This window comes from Limanda limanda, chromosome 1, assembly GCF_963576545.1.
Source record: "Limanda limanda chromosome 1, fLimLim1.1, whole genome shotgun sequence".
NCBI lineage: Eukaryota > Metazoa > Chordata > Actinopteri > Pleuronectiformes > Pleuronectidae > Limanda > Limanda limanda.
Window position 1 is genome coordinate 11,755,920 of NC_083636.1, and position 23,639 is coordinate 11,779,558.

Below are 23,639 nucleotides of genomic sequence, written 5' to 3' on the forward strand. Positions count from 1 at the left end.
TTTATTATTAGGGTGTAGGAGAGGATGGTTCCCTGAACATCTGAGCACTAACTCACTGTGCAGCACTCAAGAAATGACTGTTGTGCACTATGAGCTCAGGTTTCTATTACTGTAATGACCACCGGCCTGATTCACCTTTGACCTGCTGCTCTGCAAGCATTATTAATCTATGCTCATCCGCACTGTAAAAAATGTCTCATTCATTTGTAGCCAGTCAACCCTTGAAATGTTGTTCAGTGTATATAAATCAAATTATTGGTATAAATATATATATCAGTATAACTTGTTACTAGTAAAGTGGTTTACGTGTGCAAATTAAAAATAAAGCTGTGCTCCTCCTGTCTGCACTTCATCATTAAAAATGTTGTTAAACATTTAAATTGCAATAATAAGATTACTAATGCATAAGAGTAAAAAGCAGGGATTCGAGCAATGCTTTTGATTCTTATGCATTAGTAATCTAATTTTTTGCAATTTTTTTACAGCATTTTCAATGAGGCTATTTTATAAACGTGGTACGATCCTCGGATTGTTGTCTCTTTTTGCAGTGTGCATCCATGGCTGCATCACATGACCCGTTAATCTTCAGTGTATTTCCGCGTTCACGGCCGATCTGTGATCACCGAGTGTCCATGGGGGGGTGCGGGGATTGGACCGAAGCATCGCTGCTCTTCTCTCCAGCCTCCGGTGGCGGCTCGTGTCCCCGCTGTGGATGAATGAAACCCGGGCCATCTGAGGGTCCATCCTCCGCTTGTCCTCCACCCAGCCTGTCGTCGAGCAGCGCGGACGAGCTGGGGGGGAATCCGGGCAAAGGCAGCCGCGGGGCCGCGCACCGGCCCACGGACCCCCCGCCGCGCCGCTCCACCAACATGCTCACCCGGGTCAAGTCCGCCGTGGCCGGCTTCATGGGAGGGATGGTGGCCGGGGGGAGCTCCGGCGGAGGCGGCCACCCCGGATCCGATCTGCAGCTGAAATTCCCGTACAGGAGACCCGAGTTCCTGGGCCTGTCCCCGGATGAGGTGGAGTGCTCGGCGGACCACGGCTCCCGGCCCATCCTCATCCTGAGGGAAACCAGGAGATTACCGTGGGCCACCGGATACGCTGAGTAAGTAAACCCGGCTGCAGCTGATCCCACAGCGGCTCCTGGTCTCTCATGGAGTCGGTGCTGGGGAGGCCCAGGAGCTGTCAGCTTCTTTACCCCAATGTGCACCTTCTCCGGCTGTGCGTGCACCTGTTGTGACCTGCACCCATCCCCATGTAGCTGCACCCCCCCTCTGGGTTCCACGCACCCTCCCTTTGGCGTGCACCACATTGAAATCGCTTGCTCGCTTGAGTACTACGACCACTTCCACCCAGGGGATCACAGCCCTGTCGTGCAAGCCAGCAGCATCTGGGTGTTAAGTCTGCTACTGGGCTCTATTTGTGGCTTCCAGCTCTGTGTCAGTGGGTGAGTGCATGTCACCAGTTCAACGAGAGCCAACCTTATAATCTGGCTCTGCAGACTTCAGACTGGGCTGCTCACCAGTCTCTACATGCAGTTTAGTGAGGGAGTGTAGCAGCCGCTTTGTCTTGGTAGATACGCTCCTCCACAAACCTGGTTCCACAAATGTCTGGAGTCTTGCAAACATTAAAAATTAATACTGTGTATAGCATCAGATATCATGATACAATAGAAGTTCCTGAGTTGTGCTAAAAGCTTTGATGAGTGTGCTCTCTAAGTGTGCACCTCCTAAAGCCGCTAGTGTAACGATCTACAGAAAATAGTCATAACTAATTGTTAAATGCAAAACTTGGATGAAAGATGAAAGTTATTTTTTTAAAGTGGCCTGAAAGACCTGCAGTTTGAGGTATCAGCAAGGTAAATTTATTTGCATAGCACATCATCATACATAGGTCATTCAATGCACTTTGCAGAGTTAAAATAAGCATCAAAAGAAAGAAGGAAACATTCAAAATGGTAAAATAAAGTAAATATAACACATAAGAATATTTGAGTATGCAAGTGTCCGAACCGGTGGCTTCTGAACTTTTCCGACCAGTGCACTAGTAAAATGTCCGGATGAGCGCGTGTGAGAATACAGCAGGAAAATGTCGGTATGTTGGTATATCAATAATGTGAAACAGAAAATAACATAACAATACGAACATCTCTGGACGAAGATGTCAACCTAGAACAACGATAGCATTTACGAGCTTTTGGTGATAAGGTCCTTGGCGGGCGTCGAAATGGCGTATACAAAAACACAACATTTCTGTAGAAGAAATTATCCATCTTTTCCTTTACCCAGGCAGCACTCTTAACTTGAATGGTCCGGACGTGTCTTACCCGGAAAATGTGGAAGACAAACTCCGTTCCAGATTTTGTGTGAAAAAGGCTCATGTGGCTGCAGCCGGACATTTCTTCTTCTTATTGGCGTGTTTGCAGGATGCAGCCTGCATGGGGTGCCACACAGCGCTAGGGAGGTCCTGGTTTGAACTTCACCTGGGTGAGTGGAGCACCAATCAAAGAAGGATCAATGTACAGGGAGATGCCTCGTAAACACTGGTGGAAGGTCAGCAGCTGTGTAAAGACATGGTGGTGGAATCTGATCACAGAGAGTTGGCATGAAGAACTTGGACCTAAATGTCAGCGGTCCGTGTCAAAGTGAGACGGACTTCTATCGTTAAATCAGCACACATGACACACGATACATCTGAATGTGGTTTGGTGGCTGTTGGGTTCTTTTGCAACACATTACCTCAAAAGCAGTTTATGATAAACAGATGAAAGCCTACACCACAGCTTCTCACAGAGCACATGATACGATTCAGATTTTGGACTTTCTCCGGCTGCATCCCTGTTGGGTAATGGATCACAAAGGTCAGTTCCAAGTAAGCAATCGCTTTCTACACCCTAATACCATTAATGTATGCGGTTGACATTTCAGGATGAGGCGCACCAAAGCATGAGTCTGAAAGTAGATAAAAAGAAGATGCACTGTAGATACCGATACACACTGATAATGATAATTGTTCCCATTTGTAAACCCGCCTCCTTGACTCTCTCATTACAAAAACATTTATTTGTGTCTCCTCAAGTAAAGGGGTGCATCACATCATCTTCTGTAAAGTCAAGGTCTTTTTGCAGGATTTAACGTTTTCTCTGATCCTCTACCATTCTCTCACCGCTCGACATATAAGATCCCTTCCTCTCTTCTCTGCCCCAGGATTATAACACTCACTGTTATATAGAGCAGGCAGGAAGTGTCTCTTTGGGACCGGTGTGGTTAATGAGTTCAGCACGTATCAGCATTTAACTGTAATTAAAGCCTCTGGTGTTGTCATTACAGCAGCCGCTCGGGCTCTCGCCTCTAGCACCTCGCGTGTCCTCGCTCTCCACTGCGCTCCATACACACTCACCATCAACAGTATTGTGAATTAATCCATCCATCCCTTCATTCATCACTTATATCGCTTGTCGTGCACGGGGAGATGGGGTTTGGATTTATCTACTTGTTGAATAGTTGCATATTGGACTGTAATGTGTGATAGATGGTGTATAAAGACCTTGGAGGGTGGTGTTTTAGGTTTAATAACTACATTTAACTATGCTAAATATACTTAACATGCAAATATTATTGTTTCCAGTTAACAATCTCAATCCTAAAGTAGTTGCCAAGCGTGACTCCAAGGCCGATGAGCATTAAAGGGCCCCTTTTTTTTGTGTGGTAGCACTTCCATGCTGAATACTATGCCACATGCTATATAGCTATAGATAGTTTCATTAGCCTAACTCTAGCCCAAGTATATATCATTTCATTAGCCTAACAATAGACCAAGTATTTATAATTTCATTAGCCTAACAATAGACCAAGTATTTATAATTTCATTAGCCTAACAATAGACCAAGTATTTATAGTTTCATTAGCCTAACAACATACAGACTGCAAGGTAACATTATCTGTACTTTACACTATGAGGCTTGTTTTATTGTTGTTTTATTTCAAAAAGCAATAAGGCGTACATCTAACCTCTGCCTTTATGTTCCATGTTAGACTAAACCGGAATGATCTTCCATTTTTCATTTTCGTTCTGATCAAAAAACTGGTGAGGAAGCTGACTGTGGAGTGTAGCTCTATCCGGGTCTTTAGCTATAAGCTCTATGATATAGATAAGTTAGCTTTCACTATATCGAGAGCTTTTCTTTTACCCTTTTACAGGGTTCTCATTTTAAAGAGTCGAGGAGAAAGACATACAAGTTTGCTGCAGGCATAATAGCTTTTCACAGATGCTAATGTTGGAGCTTATGTTAGTTTTATTATTTGTCTTTTTAGCGATGTGCCTTACAATCTCATTAGTGCTTCCCTAAAAACGAACAACATATCCGAAACATTCATTATGACATTCAGTGCATTCAATTTATCACTTTGCCATTTTGTTTTCATATCTGTGATATTCAGGTGTTAGTGCAATCCTGAGCTAAATCCTCCAGAAAATGTTCTAGGTTTGGACTTTTGACTGATGTTCTTCTTCCTCTCATATTCCTAGTTTAAAAGAGACAACGCTTTCAACCGTTGTGCTTCACCAAATAATTCGTCCATCCTCGGGGCCGATGTCTGGCCCAGAATCTGTTGCTGAGGGTGGAGAAACAAAGAGGGAATTAGATGTCTGACAATGGAGGGAAAATTAGGTTTTCTTTCCTAATGGCGGAAGAAAGGTAATTGTTCCAAATGAAACGAAACATTTGATAGGCAGGGAAATAAAATGGCGATCGGGCTTCCTGCAAATGGTGAAATGAGGACAAATGAGACGCAGGAGTACTCCCAGTCACAGACACACAATGGCACCAGCTGCACTTTTCATGAAAACACAATGGGATTATTAAATTAAAAGCACTTTGGTTATATGGAGGACGAGAACTGCTTTTACTGATTTGCCAGTTTTATATATTCGGGGCTCAAAAGTTGCTTGTTTGTGCCGCACATACACAGAGCGTTACATCACTGGCTTTGTTAACAATGGATCAGATGAAGCAGGGTCCTGGACTTCAGTGTATCACACAAGCTCAAAAGTGGTTGATGTGTCAAAGTGTTTTATGGCCACATCAACCCTGAGGGAAATTTGAAGCAAAACTGAATAATCAGAGTGAAAACCAGCTCTCTGGACATAATGGCTTTTATACCATGCACGACGAATGACAGATTATGACCAAAGCAGTAGAAGTTTTTGCTCCTTCAAGACCACAAGACACGGTTAACAAAGTTTAAACAGGTTTTTCTTTATGCACATTGGTTTTCCACAGAGCTGTTTAAAAGACTAGTAATTTAGTCTGAATAATTGTCCAAAAACTGGTTCTACACTCTTCTTTGTGTGAATGACAAAAACTTTATCAACAGCAAAACATTTTACAAATCTGAGGTAGATCAATTATGTGTTATATCCCCTTCCCGCGCCTGTGCCTTCACAATGCAAGTACAATATGTTGGTGTATATTTAACTTTTCCTATATTGCCATTGAGGAACATTGTGATCATTATTGATGTTGTTTTACTGCCCGAACCCAATTATTAATATATTATATCAAAGAACAAAGCACATCTTCACCACTAAGAAGCTAAACTAAGCTGATGTTGGGATTTTTTTGCTTGATTAATGAAGAACAAATGATCGATTACAAAATTGTTCGAGTTAAAATCTGGATCAGATAATCATTTCAGCTCAAATGATACCAACTTAATTAGAGAGTCAGTTATGAGATACCATGAGCATACACACTGGACACCGGTTTATGTTTTAACACTGATCACTGAGTGTCATAAGAATACACATGGAAATATAAATCTATTTCATAGGTTTCTACAATACAAAGGCCTTTATTATTGTGGTAACCTCCTATTTAACCAGTGAACATAGTGAGAAAGACATTTTCTTCTGCAGCCTCCCTCCACCTCCCCCTTCTCTGTCTTCAAACAGATGCAGTGGACAGCTACTCAAGGCTTTAAAGAGATTATTTGGCCGTTGTGGCAAAAGCAAGTGCATGGCACAATGTAACGCAAAAACATGCAAAAAAAATAAACGTCTATTAACCAAACTTTAAACCATTAACCCTTGTAATGAATGAATAACAGCAATATGTCTAAAATATCTAAAAAACACATAAACACACATGTACATGAGTTATTGCTCTTTGTCTGTTTTGCTGTTTCCTTATCCACCTGTCCTCCATTTCTCTCTATCTGATTTTAACAAGCATTTGAGGCTTAGAGCCAGTCAACGGCGCTGCCTGGCAGAAGACATCCCACAGTCTGAGGCTATAAATAGACATGCCAATTTCTCAACTCGCACAGACATTCACAACACCCTCCAGAGATGTCTGTTACACTTGCCAGTCTCATCAGAACCAACTCCACAGTCTCCCTCTCTTCACCCTTTGTTTAAACCGCTATATTACATTAACTCTCAGTAGCTCTTGTTCTGCAGGTTTGCTGCGATGGTCAGTAAACGATAAGGGCTGCAAATAAGATGTTTGCTTACTTGAAAGCAGGAGAGCTTTGGGTTTGGAGCCATTTTTACACGATGCAAGTAGGATTTAAGATGCTTTGGGTTCACTTTTGGGAGCTTTCATTTTGTCTATTTTAACATTCAGTCTTTGAAAAAACTGGAAACACAGTCCAAGCTGTAGCTGACATAAATGGACACTATGATCATGTACAAGTACAAGGATGCTTAAATACTTTTTGGCCACAACTGTTCGTGGGCGATGGCATCATCTTTCTGTGGTCTGCATGCTTAAATAAGGAACAGATCAGGCTGAATGAGACCACACACACACACAAACACACACACACACACAGTTTTGGGCATCTCACACAAACTAAGACCTCTAATTCATCCAGAAGTGACGGCCCCGATGCATCAGGACCGTCCCTGCAGAGCTGTGCCACAAACAAGCGCTGCCGTTTGATCTTCATCGGGAACATTAAACATACACAGCCAGCTGCTTCACTGGGTGAACGGAGATGAACCTCAGGCTGCGGCTCTGACTAATTGTTGTGATCCTGCAGTGAGCCATAATAACCATGAAAGACCACGCCGCCGTTTCATCCGACAAAAAGCATCTGATGTCGGCTTTCATTCAACCGCAGACGTCTGACTGACAAATCTCAGCAAGTTGTGCATCTGTTGTGTGTGGCAACATTTAAACTGGAACCCTATTTGAATGCAGTGGGAACTCAAAATGGACCGACAAGCTAACCGTCACAGCCTGAAATATAACTCGAGCTGTATATTTACCATGTCCACTGTCCTTTCCCTCCTCTCACAGGGTGATTAACGCTGGTAAGAGTGCGTTAAATGAGGACCAGGCGTGCTGCACAGTGGTCGTGGCCAGAAGGAGGCCAATGAGCTGCTGCCCTCCTTCCACGCCCAACAAGACGCCCACTGCCAAGAGACGCAACTCCCTGCCCAACGGAGAGGGCCTCGGGCTCGTGGATCAAAAGCTGGAGGACGTGAGTGAACACAGAACTTCTTGATGTGCTCTGTTAAACGTGTATTTCTACACAGGGAATAGAGAAGTATACACTATATATAGTGATCAATAGTCGCTGTGGTAGTCAGTAGTGATGGTGGTGTGGTTATCAACGTCCTGCCGATACACACGCGCTCGACCAATCATGTGTCTCAGCTGTCATTCATGACGTTTCACCCCATTTTTATAGCATCAATTATTTTAATTAAATCCAAACTTACTGGAGAAACCTCATACTAGTGTGACAACAACTAACTTGGATATATAAACCATCTATGAAAAAACTGTGTTTGAAGTGTACTTTGACTTTTGAATTTGGCCCACGTCCCATCCACTACCATGGAAGAGGCAGAATTTATGATGTAGATATATGATCTCAACCTACACCACACCCAGATGATACAAAGTGATGACGAAGGGTCCGTATTCCAATGTAAACAGTATGTCATCGGACACTACATTGGTAAACTAAAACAATAAAATCAAAACCGATATGAATCAATGTTGAAAATGATCTCTCTGCCTCATGAACAATTATCATCGATCTTGCACAATAAGCAGATCTGCAGCTCGTTGTAAAGGAGTTGAACTTAAGTGAACCACTTAATGTGGGTGAGTCATTTGTGAGTGGAGAGACCCAGGAGAAAACATCCTGACTCATTCTGTCCAACTGTGTGTAGAAGCTGCGGAGGTCAAACCTCCTTATTGCTTCAGTTCTCTCCGTAGGGGGAAAGAACACAAGGTTCCCTGTCGATGCTTTGACAGGCCTGTGTCATCACACACTCTGCTTGGTATTAATTGACCTTTAATACACATTATTTGTCAAATAAAGTCCTGGTATTCTGCTGGAAGTTCAGCTGTTGTTAACTGGGAACAACTTTTTCTCTGTGTCAACTCGTCCCTGTTAGTGAGTGGTAAACTTTATTTTCAAAAGCAATCATTTTATTTATTAATAAAATCGTTTTATTTGTTTAAATTACACAAATCTTTAAATATTATCAGTATATACAGTATATACTATTGTTCCTGCTGTTTATTTACACCTACTTAAGCTTAAATTTATTGGAAAAAGTTCCTTTGCACAGTTACACCACTCAAAATGAGATTCACTTTACATTACCATCAACCGAACACGAAGATAGACGACATGACTGCTACCCAAAAGTGAAGCCAGTCAGTTTAGCTTAATTAGTGAATTGATTCGATGCAAATTAGCTGAAACATCATGATTGACAGCTGAGACTGATTCATGATTGGTCAAGGGTGTGAATCGGAATGACCTGGATACAGCGGCCCGATGCTTTTGCACAGGCTCTCTCAAATGCACTTGACAGCAGGATTATGTTCAATTTTGCTGCTAATTTAGTTAGTTTCTTTCTATAATCTGTCTCCAGGACGCTGAAGGTTTGGTGTTCCACTACTGGGCCTTGTTCGATGGTCACGCTGGTTCAGGTGCAGCCGTCGTCGCCTCCCACCTGCTGCAGCACCACATCGCCTGCCAGCTCCAGTCCGTGATCGAGATCCTGCGCAATCAGGGGGGTCCACCTCCCACCTTGCTGGGGGAAGAGCCCGATACCAACCCCTACCTCCAGGGAAACCCCCCCGGCCCTCACCGGTCCCTGACCCGGGCCGCTTCGTTGCGCGGGGCAGCGGGTGCGCCAGGTTCTCCGTCCAACACCCCGCCACCACCTCGCTTCTTCACGGAGAAGAAGATCCAACACGAGAGCCTGGTGATAGGAGCCATAGAGAACGCATTCAAAGAGATGGTGAGAGACGGGTAGAGTGTCACAATGTATCCACTCCACCCATCCCGATCAGCCTGAAAGATTTCACACTCACTGAAAGTCTCCCTGTCATTATTACTTCTTATTTTGGATTTTAGATGATGCTCCTATGCAGAGAAATGTTGTACGTGGCTACAGAACATTGTTAATCATCCTCCAGCAGGGATCACTTGTCTGCCTTCTCCGTCAAGGCCTGTCATCAGCATTTTACCTCTTTTATTTCCTCTGTTCTAAGCTCCATACTTTAATAATATCCACCTTGAGCTATTCGAAATATCACTGAAGAATTCACAGTCTGATTCATAACACAAACATTGGCTGCGTTTCTGTGACATGGACAAGGTTGTTCAACTGCGACATAATGTTTAATCTGAATCTCATTAATATAATTATTTTTCTAGACAACATGTCAAAATACCTGCCATGAAGAAAATAACTCCTGCTTACTAGCATACAGATACTGATGGAGCTGCACTTACTCACATACGGATATTCTGACCTGAAAACCGGAAGCCACACATATTTGAACACACACCTCACAGAGACGCACACAAACCACAACCTTTAGCTTCTCTGTTCACGGTTTATTTTTGACAAATTGGCATCTGGCGTCAGAGAAGCAGCTTATGAAACGATGTCTCCTGGCGAAATGCCACTCGGCCGTGCACATCCCACTGCGGCTCTGTCTAGTTCAAAGGCAGCATCTCGCTAAATGTCTTGAATCATTTGCTTTTAAATCAAATGCAACTCAGAAGAAACGGCAACAGGAAATCAATTTTTTTTAATCACAAATCATTCATTAATGCTCAGAAACGGAACAGAGTCATTTATATGATTCAGTGCATTTCATTTTCCTTTTGAATCCTTATCAACCAAAGTGTATCAGCACTCGGCATCTTCGAAATCTTTTTAAGTAAGAGGTATTGATCGTTTTTTAAAATAGACATATTTAAACATGGGTCTTTGAAAGTGCTTGAAATGTTACATTTTATGCACAAAAATTGTTAAATAAGTTCTTTTGATACGTTTTTTTTTACTTAATGTTAGTAAATGTACTACTTCAGCGGTCTCCTTCCGTCTTCCTGCTTTTCAAACAGTAAATAATTCATTGTTTTGATCTACTTACACCAGATATTGTTCGAGACCTTGTGCTGTAGTCTGACATCTCTGTAATTGTTCCCACATTCAAGCCTCTCGTTGATTATAATTGTTGTCTCTGAGCTTCTGTAAAGACAGCTTGTCCTCATTATAAAAATGTGTAATGTTGCAACAGTAATTAACCTTGATCTGTGTATTGAGCCCTTGAATTTGAGGCAATGGTGCCTGGTATCTAAGTCCTTGAATTTGATGCTGATAAAGGTGTTGCCGCCCTGAGAATCACCACTAGATGGCAGTGGAACGCAGCACTCACCGTTCTAGCTGTACCCTGTGGAACCGGGACTAAAAAAGCTGTCTCTGTCTCCTTTATTTCCCAGGATGCCCAGATCGAGAGGGAGAAGCAGGATTACAACATCACAGGAGGATGCACGGCTCTCACTGTGGTCTACCTGCTAGGAAAACTATATGTGGGGAATGCAGGTGACAGTAGGTGTGTGCTCTTGTGCTCCTAAATAAAAGGCTCTGTGAAGAACGCTGGGTTAATTACACTGCAGTTAGACCCTCAGGATTCCGGGGACATAAAAATGGCAGCGCATCAACATGCTGGGACAGAGACAGGGTGTCCCGATAGCAGCTGCTTGTTCTTTTTATTGTAAGGTAGCATGTACATTACTTTTCCCACTCTCTGTGTTTGTCCGCAGGGCTATCGTTATAAGAGCCAATGAGATCATTCCCCTGTCAACAGAGTTCACACCAGAATCCGAGCGACAGCGACTCCAGTTCCTGGTAAGAAAAACACATGTATATGTCTTTATGATTAATGCACTAACATGGAGTGATGGCGGGTTTTATGACCTATTCTTTAGCCAACCACCAGGGGGCAATCGAGAAGCTCTGGCTTCACTTTGGGGAGCTGTGGTGTCCTCTATCTTTGTATACAGTCTACTAGCCTGAACAATACTTAATTAGCGATAAATATAAGCTGATTACATCTTATAACAGGTACATCAATGTTAACATCTTTTGCAGACATTAAAAACAAACTGCAGACATGCTTACAGGCTTTTCTTTTCAACTGTAAAATGTGTTTTAACCAGGAGTCTGTATCAATGATTATATTGATCTTAACTCTGCGAAATAGGAAGAAAATTTGATTGTAACCCTATATACAGATTATGGTGCCAACCCAATATACAATATGAATGCATTTGACTTTCCTTTTGTTATGTCTTGCTTTAAAAAGAGTAAAGTTGCCAATGTATTGTTAGCAGCATTTTAAAAACTAATTTAGCTAAATGTGAAGCAGATTAGAAGATAAACTGAAAGTCGTTTTTCCGCTTGATCGACTCCAAGTCCATCCTTGTGTTATTCTCCAGGGTTTCATGCAGCCTCACCTGTTAGGAAATGAGTTCACGCACCTGGAATTTCCCCGGAGAGTTCAGAGGAAGGAGGTGGGCAAGAGGATGCTCTACCGAGACTTCACCATGAACGGGTGGTGAGTCCCCTCAGTCTCCCTCTGCCTCTCTAATTTTCTCTCTGTTTTACACACTATTCTCACCCAGCACTTAAAAATGGCAGACCCTTTCATCACGGAAAGCGCAGGACTCACCGAGAATTATCTCAAATTAGGATGCCAAATGAAAGCTCATTTTCTGGGATTGCAACCCAGCTGCATCCACCTTTAAATGAGACAATACTCTTAGAAAGATCTTCCCGCTGGGAGCTTCTCCTCTACCGCTGCTTCGACTCTCCTGCACATTGAGAGCTGAGGAGATGTAACAAGGGAGCAGGCTATAACCTGATTCGATATAATGATACTGCAGCAGACATGGTCCTTTGTGTGCAGCGTTACGTGGCTGAGCCTGGCACCATGCTGTTTAATTGTGGTTGCAGTGGAAGCCGGTAATGAGATGTGCTTTTACTGACACTCGCTCTCCCTCGCTGACACACTGAGGCACATAGTGTACTGTGTTCGTACTGTGTTCGTACTGTGGCGTGTGATGTATATTTCACAATGTGGCCGCCCCCTCCAGAGCCAGCCGCTGTGAGGGCTACTCTTATAGTTCTCTTAGCATCGATGTAACTGGGCAGTTCGGTGTCAGTTTTACAATTTGTCTATGCTTGAACATTTTCATTACTACATATGGCAGAATTTACAGATTCATTTGGAGGTTTGTTTGTATCCACCTCACAAATATATACGCAAGTCAGTTTTTTCACTTTCCTTTTAGCTCGGTTTTGGCTCTACACTAAGTTGTGAGGGAAGCGTTGTACCAGAAGCTTAAAAATATTGTATTTTGAGGAAAATTATCCTACGTAACCAGAGTAGGGATGGGACTCTCAATACAGACGTTTCAAAGATCTGTTGAGATTCTGAAAGAGATTCAGTGCACAGAATCAAACCTTTTCGAGGCAAAAAACTCGAAGAGATGCTTAAACACAGACGTGATCCATATTTTACTATCCAGATTACACCTGATAATAGTGACACAAAATATCAAACTATCGTACATCATGCATTATTGATCGTACAAACTGCTTTTCCATTGACTGATGGGAAAATATGATTATAGTAGCTTTTATACATAAAATCTTTTGTATTATCAAGAAAAATGTATCAAATGTTAAGAGAGAAGCTGCTGTACAAGAAACTCCAAATGAGTAAAAAAACACTTTAAGAAAACAAGAGACTGAACAGAAGTTCTGTATTGGTTCTTGATATTAATGGAAAAAATAGCGAGGTTCAACATGTCGCCCTGTATCTCCGCTGTCCTTTAGTGTGTCTCATTCTCAATCCCCCTCGGCTCGAAGGTTTACCAGGGTCACAGGCTGAAGCAGCTAGAGAATCATTTGGAGAGATTTGAGAAAGCCAGGAGACAGTAATGACCCCGCCTGTGGCCACCGTGGCTTGTTTACAAGAGGCAGCGAGTGTTGGGGGCCCTTGAGCATGACAGTGTTCGTCTGGAGCTTCTCAAGGGCTGAAGTGCTCATCAGTGTTTCGGCTGAGCCTACTGTCATGTGAGGCGTTTGTTCTGTCTTGCCAGCAGTTCAATACATAGAGATGTTTCAGTATAAACCAGTGAAACATCGAAACCTTGGAAACAGAAAATAACTTGCGATTTCGAAAACGAGTATTGACGTTCCGCAGCCTCCTCTCCTTCCAGATTTGACACTGGGATGATAAATTAGTGCAGCGTGTGACTCATCGTCGTCTCTCTCTTATGAGAGGTGCAACATTTGACGAGCCAAGATGGGAGGGCGGCTGATGGATGAAGACGTCATATTTCTACCTCTCCGGCACAAAGGCAAAAAGAAAGACTGACTTGTGTTTGTGCGTGAATGGTACACATCTCAGTTTTGAGACAGACAAATAGGTGGTGAGAGACGCAGCCTGACAGAGGGATCAAACCCGGGTCCGATACGATGCTGTTTGAAGTATTCTCCGCTGACTGGTGACGCCAAGTCTAATTGAGCTGGTTTAAATACATCAGCGTCAACCCTGGAGTCTTTCTCTCTGACATCAAAGCTCCATTTCAAAGTGTTATTTTCAGATCTTCTGCTTCCATTTGTGCACCTCTGAACTTCATTTTCATTGTCTGCTTGTGCATCGTAAGAACCCCCCCCCCCCCGCATTCTCTCACTAAATGTTTCAGCAGCAAAACACTTGTTATTGCACAGCAGACTCTTTCACTGAGACTGGGGGGCAAAATCAAAGTGTTGGAAATTCTGCATGAAGACAGGCAGATGCTTTGTTTCTCCGCTTTTAAGTGTATTAATAATCCTCCTCCATTATTATTTATTCAAGAGGAGGTGGTGTGGACTTTGAGAGATGTGGGCTGTTACCAGACGGGGGAGGCTCTAACAAAGAGATGCTGTCATGTTGCATTTTGGGAAGTGTATTTTTGGAGCCGAGTACCGTAGAAGGATTAAAAGTCAGCAAGAACATCTTAGCTCCTGCTGAACCCGTTTTGACGGTTCTTTTTAAAAATGTACTCCCCTAGTTTTATGAACTTTCAAAACTAAATTTTAACAATGGGAGACGTAACAAAGAATCTGATGCATTTACAAAAGGACATGGTCTTAAAGCAACATAGTGGTGTTATGGGTACTTAGGGGAAGCAGGATGAGCTGTAACTAAATATAAAAATGTTATCATTCATAAAGTAGTTTTCCCCACAATTTAGGTGTTGTTTACTTATTTAAACCTCTACTATCCATGAAACAACCGAACAACAAATGTTATTACAATATTTAATCTTCTTTTAGCTCCGGTTTTGGTCACCACCATCTCCACAGGGAAATATGAAGCTATTTTGCTTATTAGGCTCCACTTTGTCAACCAACTGCTTGATAACTTTGTCTGTTTGGTTTTGAGTAAATCCGTGTTTCCTTAAACCAAAACAAGGAACTGAAACTGGGTAGTCACTCTTCACATTACATGTGCTAATTTGATACATAAAAAAGGCTAATAATAACCAGTGCAGCTTTAATTCAGTTTTCTCATCAAAAGATAAATCGCGTGAATGATGATATTTGTGTTTACATTAGAAAATTGTATTAAAAGGGAAGTCTTGAGATGAAGTAAGAGACTAAATGGCCCAGAAGTCCGACTGGTGGCAGTTGTATTACATTAGGTCGAGTGATAGAGGGAATACAAAGTGCTGACTCTGATCTCCTGGAGATCCAAAATGGCCATCATTGCCACGGTGACCCAAGAAAACTACTTCATGCTGTATAGTTAAAGATACCTTTCCATTTGCTCTTCTCACAACACTTGTGCACCTCTTTTTAAAAGTGTGTGTGTGTAAGACTCATATCTTTCCTATCTTTATACACAGGGCTTACAAGACCATTGAGGATGACGACCTCAAGTTTCCACTAATATATGGTGAAGGGAAAAAGGTAGGTGTGTGTGTGGGTGTCTATGTGTGGGTGTGTATGTGTGTGGGTGTGTGCGTGCACGTGTGTGTCCACTCCATGCCAGGCATTCAGAGCTGTGGAGGAAAAACTAAATTACCAGATCTAATGTTGTCAGTATGATGCACTCACACATGCATACACACAAACACTACATGCCCGCCAGCCACCCAGAGAGTGGGCGAACTGATGTGCAAGTGTGTGTGTCAATGCACACCATCACTAGAAGAGAGAGGAGTCGGTCCATCGGTTCCACTCCAGTTCTAACACACACACACACACACACACACACACACAAACACACACAAACAAGCGTTCAGGCAGACACACACCACTCGGGAGACGACAGTCGTCCTTTTTAGAAGTGAAGTTAATTCCCAACTGGTGCGTCATTGGGAGAAATGTGAGGAAGAGATTGAAACCAAAATCACACAAGTAAATCACACAAAACGCTCAGAGTCATGACAGTTTGTTTCATACGTTCAAACAATTCCCACAGGGATGAAAGGGCGGAAGAAGAAAAAGATGTTGATAATTTAAGGAACAGAACAGTGACATTGTTAGGTTTCAGTAACCTCTGGATATTTATCTGCATTTCTAACAGCGTCATGTATCTGTAGCCTGACTGACAGACATGCAACCCAGACACCTTTAGTGTAAAGTGTAGTGTTAATCAGTTATGCAATGGAGGAAAAGGAAGTAAACGAGCCCCTATGGAAAACAGCACAGGCTGTCATATTCTGATTTGACTTAATTTGCTCCTGATGTTTTTTAACAGATGTTAGATGTTCCCTCTGTCAAATTGCACCAGCAGCAACTTGACATCTAGGCATCTATATTTACCCTAAAATGCAAATCTGTATTTCAACCCACTGTGCAGTCAGCTACTGTTTCCAGCTCTCCCACCTACATGAGTGGGTGGGAGAGCTGATAGTCCATGTAGACACCATATTTATACAAGTGTCAACCCACCATGACGTCACCTTTTGGTTTGTAAACTGCAGTTTGGAAGCCTTAAGTTTGACATTTTGTCCAGCGCCATCTTGTTTTTTTTTAAACCAGAAGTAATCCATATTTTGAGGAGCAGGGGGGTGTGGATGCGTACTCTGCTGTTTCATCATGCTGTTTTGAAGAACACTTGAAACTAGCAATTGGGGCTATTGGCTTGTAAGGGAAAAAATTGCTGAGATTATAATCAAGTGAGAATTAGGGGAATTGACATTATGACAAATATAACAATTTCTTTCCATCCGAGTATTCTTCATTAAAATATAAACTCTACTTTACAGGCTCGGGTGTTGGCCACTATAGGTGTGACCCGGGGGCTCGGTGACCACGACCTCAAAGTTCACGACTCCAACATCTACATCAAGCCGTTCCTGTCCTGCTGCCCCGAGGTAAGAGCCACGGCACTGCAGCAAATATCCTGCTGACTCACATTCCCATACTGCAGATATAAAGAATAAAGGCTCATATTTTCTCCCTAGTTTACTTTATATGTAGGCTGATTGCCAAATAAATAGTTTTACATTTTTGAAAATTGTCTTAGATTGGTAGATTTATAGCATCCTCATGTTCATCCAAAAACGCCCAACTGCTGCTTTAAGAATTCAAGACTTTTGGTGCAATATTTATGCGATTTCCTTTTCTTTTATCCTCCTTCCCTTTTTTGTATTAAGGCCATCTAGGATCCAGTGCCCCACATAAAGTGACCATGTGCTCATGAGCAGTTTTTAATGTCTCGTTATCCCACTGTTACTGTAACTGTAGCTCAGGCAGTCAAGAACACATTGACAAATGCATTATATCAGCTAACGTCTGCAGCTGGCCTGCGCTTCATTTATTCATTGTTTTCCAAACACAAGGACTTGTGGGTAAACCTGTTGACATCTATCTCCTTAAACATGTTCACCCCCAGACTTGGGCTGTTTCCCGTAGCTGGTACAATTATTACAGAATCCATTTCCTCCATCTCACCTTTTTTATTCTTGCCAGCCCCGACTCCTTACATTGTCGTGTCTGACTTCTGTCACATGACTGTTTCTAACCCTGTCATATCTGCACCACAGTCTCCAGAAGTAGCATTTTGCTGCCTCTCTGTCTGAACAGGGTCCTCTGCCGCAGGAGGAACCCGAACTCACCTGTCTGACTGTCTGGTTTCAAAGCGCTTTCATCTCCCGATGTAGTTCGACTTGCAGAGTTTTTCACTTTTCCTCCCGGAGCTCTCCTCTTAATCTTTAATTCATTAATGCCCGGGTTCACGCCAGGTTCACACAGAAGATGTAACGCCGCTCAACACTTTCCATGTACGCGTCCCTGTCTAGAGCAGAGACAACTCTCACGTCTCGTCAAAGTCTCTCGAGTGGACTTTGAAAAAGCTTAGATTGAATGGAGACTTCATTTAATTAATTTGATTGTGTAAAAGCTCGGTCAGCATAGATTTTAGTACAGTAGAGAAATAAATCTTTCACTTTGAGGTCACTTGACAATATGCTATAATTGTTCTGCTCTGGTTTCTGAGCGACGACCAATTAATAGTAACTGAATTATATGCAAATATAAAATGTTATGGTCTTGACACACTGCATGTTTCTGCTTGAAATAAGAATTCATAGTGATAATAGCGTCAGTCAGTCCAGTGGAAATATCAACTATATTAGATATTAATTATTGCTTTAGGCTGATTTGCTTCATCCTCAACTGTACTTGATTCATTGATAATTAACAAATAATTACATCCTATACACTAAATTAAGATGGGTGCATGTTAGCATGTATTAATGAGTAGTTTTTTTATAATGAAAGTGTTGTTTTGTGGTTATCGTGCAGGTGAAGGTGTACAACCTGACCCAGTATGAGCACGGGGCTGATGATGTGCTGGTAATGGGAACGGACGGGCTCTGGGACGTCCTCTCCAACCAGGAAGTAGCTGAGGCAGTTACGACTTTTCTAGCCAACTGTGACCCTGATGACCTGCACAGGTAGGACACTTCTCTGCTTTTTTCTTCCGTTTTCCTTCAATTCTACACCATATGGTGTCACTTTGCTTGAATGTGAAAGCTGTGTTGCAGATTTTATTCAACAGGCACAGTTTCCATTTTAAGGATAAATTACAACCGTCCTTGGACACTTACCACTTGCTCTCAGAATCATAGCACTGTTGAAATCAAATATTTCTGAGGGTCAATCACCCTCTCATCATTTGTAGTCCACAGTCAGCTAATTTAAGGTAAACTATTCAACCCTCATCACAGACCCCCATCATGGACTACATTTCAAGAAGGTGCTCAGACAGAGGTTAAAATAAGCCTCAGTTTCATATTAGGTAATCATACTGCAGTATTAAAGGATTGAAGGATTTGTTATTGTTCCTACTGTTGTCCAGGTACACGATGGCTGCACAGGACCTGGTGATGCGAGCCCGTGGCGTGCTGAGGGACCGAGGCTGGCGGATCACCAACGAGCGCCTGGGCTCCGGAGACGACATCTCGGCCTTCATCATACCGCTAATGTACGGCAATCGTCAGGTCTGAGGAGCCCGACAGAGAAGCTGTCGTTCAAGGACCCTGAAGGGCCTGTAGGCTCCTAAACCAACTCAGAACTGAACTCAGAATCCCCTTTCAGTTCCCCCGGTGCCGTTTGCACTTTTATTTTCCTCCTTAGTCGAAATTCAGATGCAACCTTTAGATTTGTTGCTGCTTGATTGCTCACCTAGAGTTCAGGATTGAGCAGCCACCAATTGAAGTTTTTAGTGTCAGAAACCACAAGACATATGGTTATTTTATTTAATTTGAGTCGTAAATCTAAATAAATAATTAGTGATCAAGGATTGTAGTGAGTAAAAGTAGTTCCATAGGATGGTTGAGGTGACTTTCCCTTAACCTTCTGCAGAGATGCGAAATATAAAATAGGCGAATGAACCGAATGAAAAATGAAGGAAAGACCTTTTTCTTTCTTTCCTTCTCTTACCTCTCTTCTTATGCTGTACAATACCAGGCTTCTCCTACCCTCTCTTTTCGTACCCTCCTCTTCCCCTACACTGCACAGTCAAACTGGTTTATTATAAAAAGAATACCTCCTACATCTCCTGACTGGGGACGGAGCTGACAAGTCAGTTGCATTTTCTTTTTTGCCACAGTGTGGCCGCGAAGGATCATTTTGCTGAGGAGCCACTTAACATGTGGATGCAGCAGAAGAAGAAAAAGGATGAAGACTTGAAGTTGTAGACCTTTATAGTAGCAGGCTAGTCTCATGAGGAATCTGCTTTCTTGATGGAATACAAGAAAACTCACTAGAGGATCGGAACTATGATGATCAGCCAGAAGAACAACGTAGTTTGATATGGTTGATGGAGTTTGATATGAAAACTGATCACTCATTTAACATGTGCACAGAAGGAACATGTTCACTGTTTCGAGTCATTTAATCTGATGTTGTCAGTAGCTTGAGTTTTATTGCACTTAGTCAGTGATTGGCAGCATAGCTATGCTGTTTGCTGACATGGGTTATTAAAACATTGGTTAACATTTGGGGAAATGCACTAAATAGCTTTTTTTGCCTAGAGTTGGATGAGAAGATTGAAACAACTCTCATATCGGTACATTACAGGAGGCTAAGCTAACTGTAGCTTAGCACAAAGACTGTAGAAATGTTTTTAAAAGAAGCGCTTTGAAGGCTCTAAATCTCAAGCTTTAAAATTGGAAGGCATGATATTTAGCTTTGAACAGACCCAAACTAACGACTTATTGCTAAATTAAGCAAACAGGCTATTTTTTCAGCTTTATATTTAATGAGGATAGTTATCGAACTTCTCTAACTCTCAGCAAAAAAAATCTAATTTATTTCTAAACATTGAGAGATTAAACTTTAGATTAAATGACTTGCCCAGCAGTGTAGTAGCACTTTAGGCCGACCCACAATACTCGTCGAGGGGTCATGATACATGTAATGATGAAGAGGAAAATATTCCCTGCAGCAGGGAGGATTTAGATAATCATGAAATACAATTGAAATCATGCTGAATCAAAGGCCCACAGAGAAGAAGACAGAATGTCCCTGTTGCTTGAACATGTTCTGCATGTTTCAGAAGATTGAGACGTCAAAACAGATCGCGTTTGTCTAGAAAGGAACAGGTTCGGGAACAATGAGGTTGTGTGTTTGGATGTAGTGATTTCCTGTGTGTCAGTGCATGCAGTGACATATTGTAGGCCTGGGAACATGAGCGACGGTGCAATGGTTTACACTGCAGTTTGTTTTATATGGACTGAATTTACATTTCTGTACTGTATCAAACGTTAATGGTAATGTTATTTGTTTGTTAATGTGCCGTAACCATGCATATATTTATTAGGTTGTTCGTTCCTTTGGGAATATTAGCATCCCAGACATTTAGCATAATAGCTTGATGTGATACATTATAAAGGAAGAGAATGAAATGAAACAGGGAACCTAATGGTGTTTTATTTTATTTTATTACTTTTTTTCATCTTGTTGACTGGAGAAGCGATTTGATTGGTTCAGTCTCGTAACTGTCGTGGAACATTCGCTCCCTTCCCGCTATTATTATTCTATATTCATGGAGGCTGCTCTGCTCAGCCAGACTCGCTGAATGAGAAGCAGGACATGAGGAGTTGTCTGGGGAAAGGAGAAACTTTCACAGCAGAGGATCGATAACGAGTTCTGGAGAAGTTTCTTTCCAGACTGAGTTAAAAAAGATTGACAGCATAAACAAACTGCATGTTTTAAATAATATTTGCTAATGTTTTTCCATGTAAAATGGATGTGAAGAGTTTTGGAGTAGCACTGGTTTACTTAAGGCCCGAGTGAAAAGGGGGACTGGAATGGAAATCTCAAGCTTTTGGTTACGATGTGTGTAATCATGTATATGGTTTACTTTGTGTTTAAGTGGTTACGTTGTGAAAACACTGCTACTGGGAAATGGCAACATGGACGTGGATATCAATGTTACCAATGTCTAGCAATAGTTTAGCGAGCAAGCATGTCCATTTCCTCAAAGCGTTGTTCCTAAGATGTAACTGCCGCTGCTAGGAAATAGCTAAATTGAGGCTAATATTAAAATTGCTGTTGCCGTCCAGAACCCACAAGGCCTGAAAATGTAGCGAGCAAGCAGGTGGGTAATGTAACGCGGGAAATGCATGATTACGAAAAGATGAAGCCGTTGGGGAATACAAAAAACATCCTTGTAAACACAACCCCATTTGAAGGCAGCGCACGTCTCCTTGTATAAAAACGGGGAGTACAGGCGATTGACTGAATCCAAAGACGATCATTTGAAAATTGTGCATTGCCAGGATGAGGAAGCCATTGTTAAAGGAGTAGTTTGAATTTTTGAGAAATACAGGTACTTGTTAGATTGATTCTACTGAGGTCTGCGCAGTAGCACGGAGCCACAGCTAGCAGCTTGTTATCTTAGCGTAGCCCAGTATACAGATTGGACTAACTTTTCCACCATTTCCAGGCTTAATGCTAAGCTAAGCTAGCCTGACTCGAGTGGTCCCAGTCTTCTCCGCTAACTTTCAGCCACACAGTGTTTGCCCCAAAATGTCGAACTGTTCTTTTTGAGTCTCTTGATATGTGCCATTGCATTACATTGGCTATTTATCATCTTAAGCTCTTTTTTTTTTTGCAGTCGACCATTATTACCTACATTCCTCTTACAAGCAGCAGTCATTTACATATACCTGAAATTCATATGGTGCACTTTTCCTCTCGTACATTCCATGAAAATAAATGTTTTAAATATCTTATATGTGCTGTTGTAGCTTATGAGTTGCATCTGTTCTTTCATCATATATGCTATACGTCGGTTAGTTTTCTATTGTAATATTTTATAGAATTTTCTTTTTTGCTTTAATTTCCTCGTTCTATTTAAAACTGACCCGCCGCCACCTAAGCTTTGTCTTAACATGGGCTCCAGGTGGGCGCAGCTGATTGAAATAGCCAGACTTTAACTGAATGTTTTGAACTGTGATCGTGTTAAGACAAAGGGTTAAGGGGGGAACCAGACTATGTGTTGAATGTTCATCCTTCTACATGTCATTACGCCTTTTTCTCTTAGATGAATGTCAAAGAATGAAAATAAAGTTTATTTTTCCTCATCCTTGTGCCACCCAACTGCTGCACATCAACTCAGGTTCAACTATGGTGAAGTTAAACTGGAAATGCTGTTAGAAGAGTGGTTGATAAGGATGACCGGTCCTTCATGATGGTTTATTAGTTCCACTACATTTGTAAATAAATAGCAGTGGATTAGTGTGTGCTAAAAGAGCAGACTTAAGTTTTGCTTTGTCCTTTCTGCCCGACTATAGAATTCTCCTTTTTCAATTGCTATATTGTTAAAGTTTAGTGACTGATGCTGGGTTTTTTTTACCTTAGACTATAAGTTTCGTTATCAGAAAATGAGAAGAACTTGGGAGTTTTTTCTGTAGCAAAGGGGAAGTTAAAGCCCAATGGGGAACCATTTAAAGTGACCATTGTGCTACCCTCAACCTTTCTTGTTTGTGAATGTGAAATGTACATTTTGTATAAGACAAAAATAACCTATGAAGTCAAAATGAAATATTTTAATGTTTCTTTGTGCAACTTTGACTTATGGGGAGAAAAATCACTGTTTATCTCAAGTGTTTCTTTTCCAGAAGTATGAAAACAAATGACAATAAATGTTATAGCTCAATGTAACAAGAAAAGTTGTGTGTGTCATTAAAAAAGGAAGAAATGAAGCTCAACACCGAAGTGCCCACAATCAATATTTCCCCAAATCCTCCTCCTCCCCGTTCAAATTACTCTTCAGACCAAATGAATTTGCAGGAACAAGAAACAAAAGATTAGTTATTGAGTTTATGACCTTATTCTGGTAATCAGAATACATGGCAGCGTTTCATTCAGATTGTCTTAATCAGATTACTTTTGGAATATTAGTGTCCAAACATGATTTTGAAATAAACCTGTAATTTAATATTTTACATTTACATACTGACCCTTGGATAATTTGATCCATAAAATGAATTGAAACAAGACTTAAAAGGACGTAACACAAATCCACATGTTGCCATTAAAATAAGCTTTATTAAAAATGGAAAAAAAGGATTGGATATTTTAGCTTTGCATGTGTTTCAGATGATAACACTTGATAACTGTGGGTGCATGCTCCTCTGCATTCACTTCATCCGGATCCAGTTCCTTTCCTCCGTCGCCAGTCACCATCGCCGGCAAGGCAGTAGATTGCGCAGTCATCTCCATAACGGGAGCAACGTGACAACCCGACCAACAGCACAAACTACTACCTCAGCCAGCGCCTGGCCTCTTTCATTCAG

General features: G+C 41.8%; 1 protein-coding gene across 1 annotated transcript; it reads left to right on the top strand.

The window, feature by feature from the left end:
* Nucleotides 1–612: 612 nt before the first annotated feature.
* On the top strand, nt 613–19,921 carry LOC133013612 (protein phosphatase 1H-like). Its single transcript, XM_061080606.1, has 10 exons — nt 613–1,105; nt 7,304–7,487; nt 8,902–9,273; nt 10,767–10,879; nt 11,091–11,175; nt 11,766–11,884; nt 15,228–15,291; nt 16,596–16,703; nt 18,136–18,287; nt 18,692–19,921. The coding sequence occupies exons 1-10, from the start codon at nt 717–719 to the stop codon at nt 18,837–18,839; spliced, it is 1,734 nt and encodes a 577-aa protein (XP_060936589.1). The 5' UTR covers nt 613–716; the 3' UTR covers nt 18,840–19,921.
* Nucleotides 19,922–23,639: the final 3,718 nt, after the last annotated feature.

Bases quoted from the DNA above. Each gene is read 5' to 3' on its own strand.
- LOC133013612 (XM_061080606.1), top strand. From the start codon at position 717: ATGAAACCCGGGCCATCTGAGGGTCCATCCTCCGCTTGTCCTCCACCC. The intron at 10,880-11,090 runs GTGTGTGCTCTT...GTTTGTCCGCAG, and splicing joins GGGAATGCAGGTGACAGTAG to GGCTATCGTTATAAGAGCCA. The intron at 11,885-15,227 runs GTGAGTCCCCTC...CTTTATACACAG, and splicing joins GACTTCACCATGAACGGGTG to GGCTTACAAGACCATTGAGG.